Source organism: Myotis davidii, unplaced genomic scaffold (assembly GCF_000327345.1).
Source record: "Myotis davidii unplaced genomic scaffold, ASM32734v1 scaffold563, whole genome shotgun sequence".
Lineage (NCBI taxonomy): Eukaryota > Metazoa > Chordata > Mammalia > Chiroptera > Vespertilionidae > Myotis > Myotis davidii.
Genome location: NW_006294868.1, coordinates 335,614 through 337,206, shown reverse-complemented (window position 1 = coordinate 337,206; position 1,593 = coordinate 335,614). Strand labels below are relative to the sequence as shown.

At 59.2% G+C, this 1,593-nt stretch overlaps 1 protein-coding gene across 2 annotated transcripts in view; it reads left to right on the top strand.

Annotated features, from left to right (window-relative positions):
- The first annotated feature begins 6 nt into the window (after positions 1-6).
- TSC22D3 (TSC22 domain family member 3) overlaps positions 7-1,593 on the top strand; it is a 4,429-nt gene continuing 2,842 nt past the window's right edge. Inside the window, exons 1-3 of one of the 2 annotated variants that reach the window (XM_006769421.2) lie at positions 321-350; positions 386-510; positions 878-929. In XM_006769421.2, the coding sequence (XP_006769484.1) occupies positions 927-929 (3 nt within the window). In that variant the 5' untranslated portion in view covers positions 321-350; positions 386-510; positions 878-926. Of the gene's footprint in view, positions 120-320; positions 351-385; positions 511-877; positions 930-1,593 lie in introns of those variants that run through there. The other variant, XM_006769420.2, reaches the window with a different exon arrangement.

Below are 1,593 nucleotides of genomic sequence, written 5' to 3'. Positions count from 1 at the left end.
AACACCGAAATGTATCAGACCCCCATGGAGGTGGCTGTCTACCAGCTGCACAATTTCAACATCTCCTTCTTCTCTTCCCTGCTTGGAGGAGATGTGGTTTCCGTTAAGCTGGATAACAGGTAAACTACTGGCCAAAGCTCCCTAGCGGGCACAGGCGGAACCTAAGCTGAGAGCGGGACCTCTGAGCTAGCGGCGCGCCTCTGGTCCTGGTTCCCCGCGGTGCAGCATCCTGGGAAGGGGAGGGGGTAGGGTACGCGGAGGGGGGTTGTCACTGCAGCGCCGGGATCCGCCTTTGGAGCGTCCCTGCGGCCCCTGCGCCGTGAGAACAGCTGCTGCAGCCCGAGGCTGAGGCAGCCAGAGGCAGAGCCAGCTCCCTGCCCTTGAGGCAGCCAGAGGCAGAGGGGCGGCGGGCAGGGTTGGGCGGGGGTCTGGCTGTGCGCTGGGTGCCGCTGGGGAGCAGGCCGGAAGCTTCCAAGCCCAGAAGGAATTCCCAGCTAGCTTCGGAGCTCGGTAGGTTTACTTGGGACCTTCTGGGCCAGAGCCGAAAAGGGCCTCTGGCGGGGAACTCCCGGGGTCGCAAGCCCCATTGTTTGCCCGCTCCCAGGCTAGCGAACAGGCCATGCTGGTCCACGCGCCCCGGGACTGAGCACCGCTACACGCCAGTTCTGGGCGGTGGCGGCGGGGAGCCGGCCTGGGTGGGGAGGTGCAGCTTCCTGCAGTGGTCAAGACGGGACCTGGGGACAAAGTGCCTGGAAATCCGGGCCAGGGAGGCGGGACAGAAGAGCTGGGGCAGATGGAGGACTTTGGCCACAGCTACCAGGTACTCAGAGTGGAAGTGAGGTGGTTAACACGGCTGCTTTGCTTTTTGTCTTGACAGTGCCTCTGGAGCCAGCGTGGTGGCCTTAGACAACAAGATTGAGCAGGCCATGGTGAGTGGCATCACTGTGTCATTCCCATCCCCAGACCTAGCTGCTGCTTATGTAACTGGGCATGACTGAGGGGGTGGATGCAAAAGCCATTAGCCAAGAAGCCAGCCGCCTGCTTTCTATCCCCTTGCAGGCCTTAAGTAGAGTCCCATTACGAGGCACCTTTGAGGGCATTTCCAGTCTACCCTCCTTGATGGGCCCCCTCCTTTCTTCCTCTCTCACCCATCCTGGCTCTTGGCAGCAGCCTCTGGCTCCCTTCTAGGCCCATTGCAGGGCAATGAGCTGAGACACTTTGTCTGCATCTCGCATTTGGCAGCAACCAGAGCTCATTGGATGCTGCAGCCGCACTGCAGTGCCTCTGCAGAGCCTGGGCTGGGGTCAGGAGTCTGGAGGGAACAGGAAACAAAGTACCGGACTCCAAACCCCTCCCTTTACCAGGTAGAGGTCATGCTCCACCTCTCAGGGGGTTAAGGCAGTCAGCAGTTAGCAACCACTTAATTGTGCCCTGGAGCCTAATGACACAGTTCCAGGACCCCAGTGCAGTAATCAATTTCAGAGAGGATACTGCAGCCGTGGGCAAACTACAGCCCGCGGGCCGGATCCGGCCTGTTTGAAATGAATAAAACTAAAAAAAAAAAAGACCATACCCTTTTATGTAATGATGTTT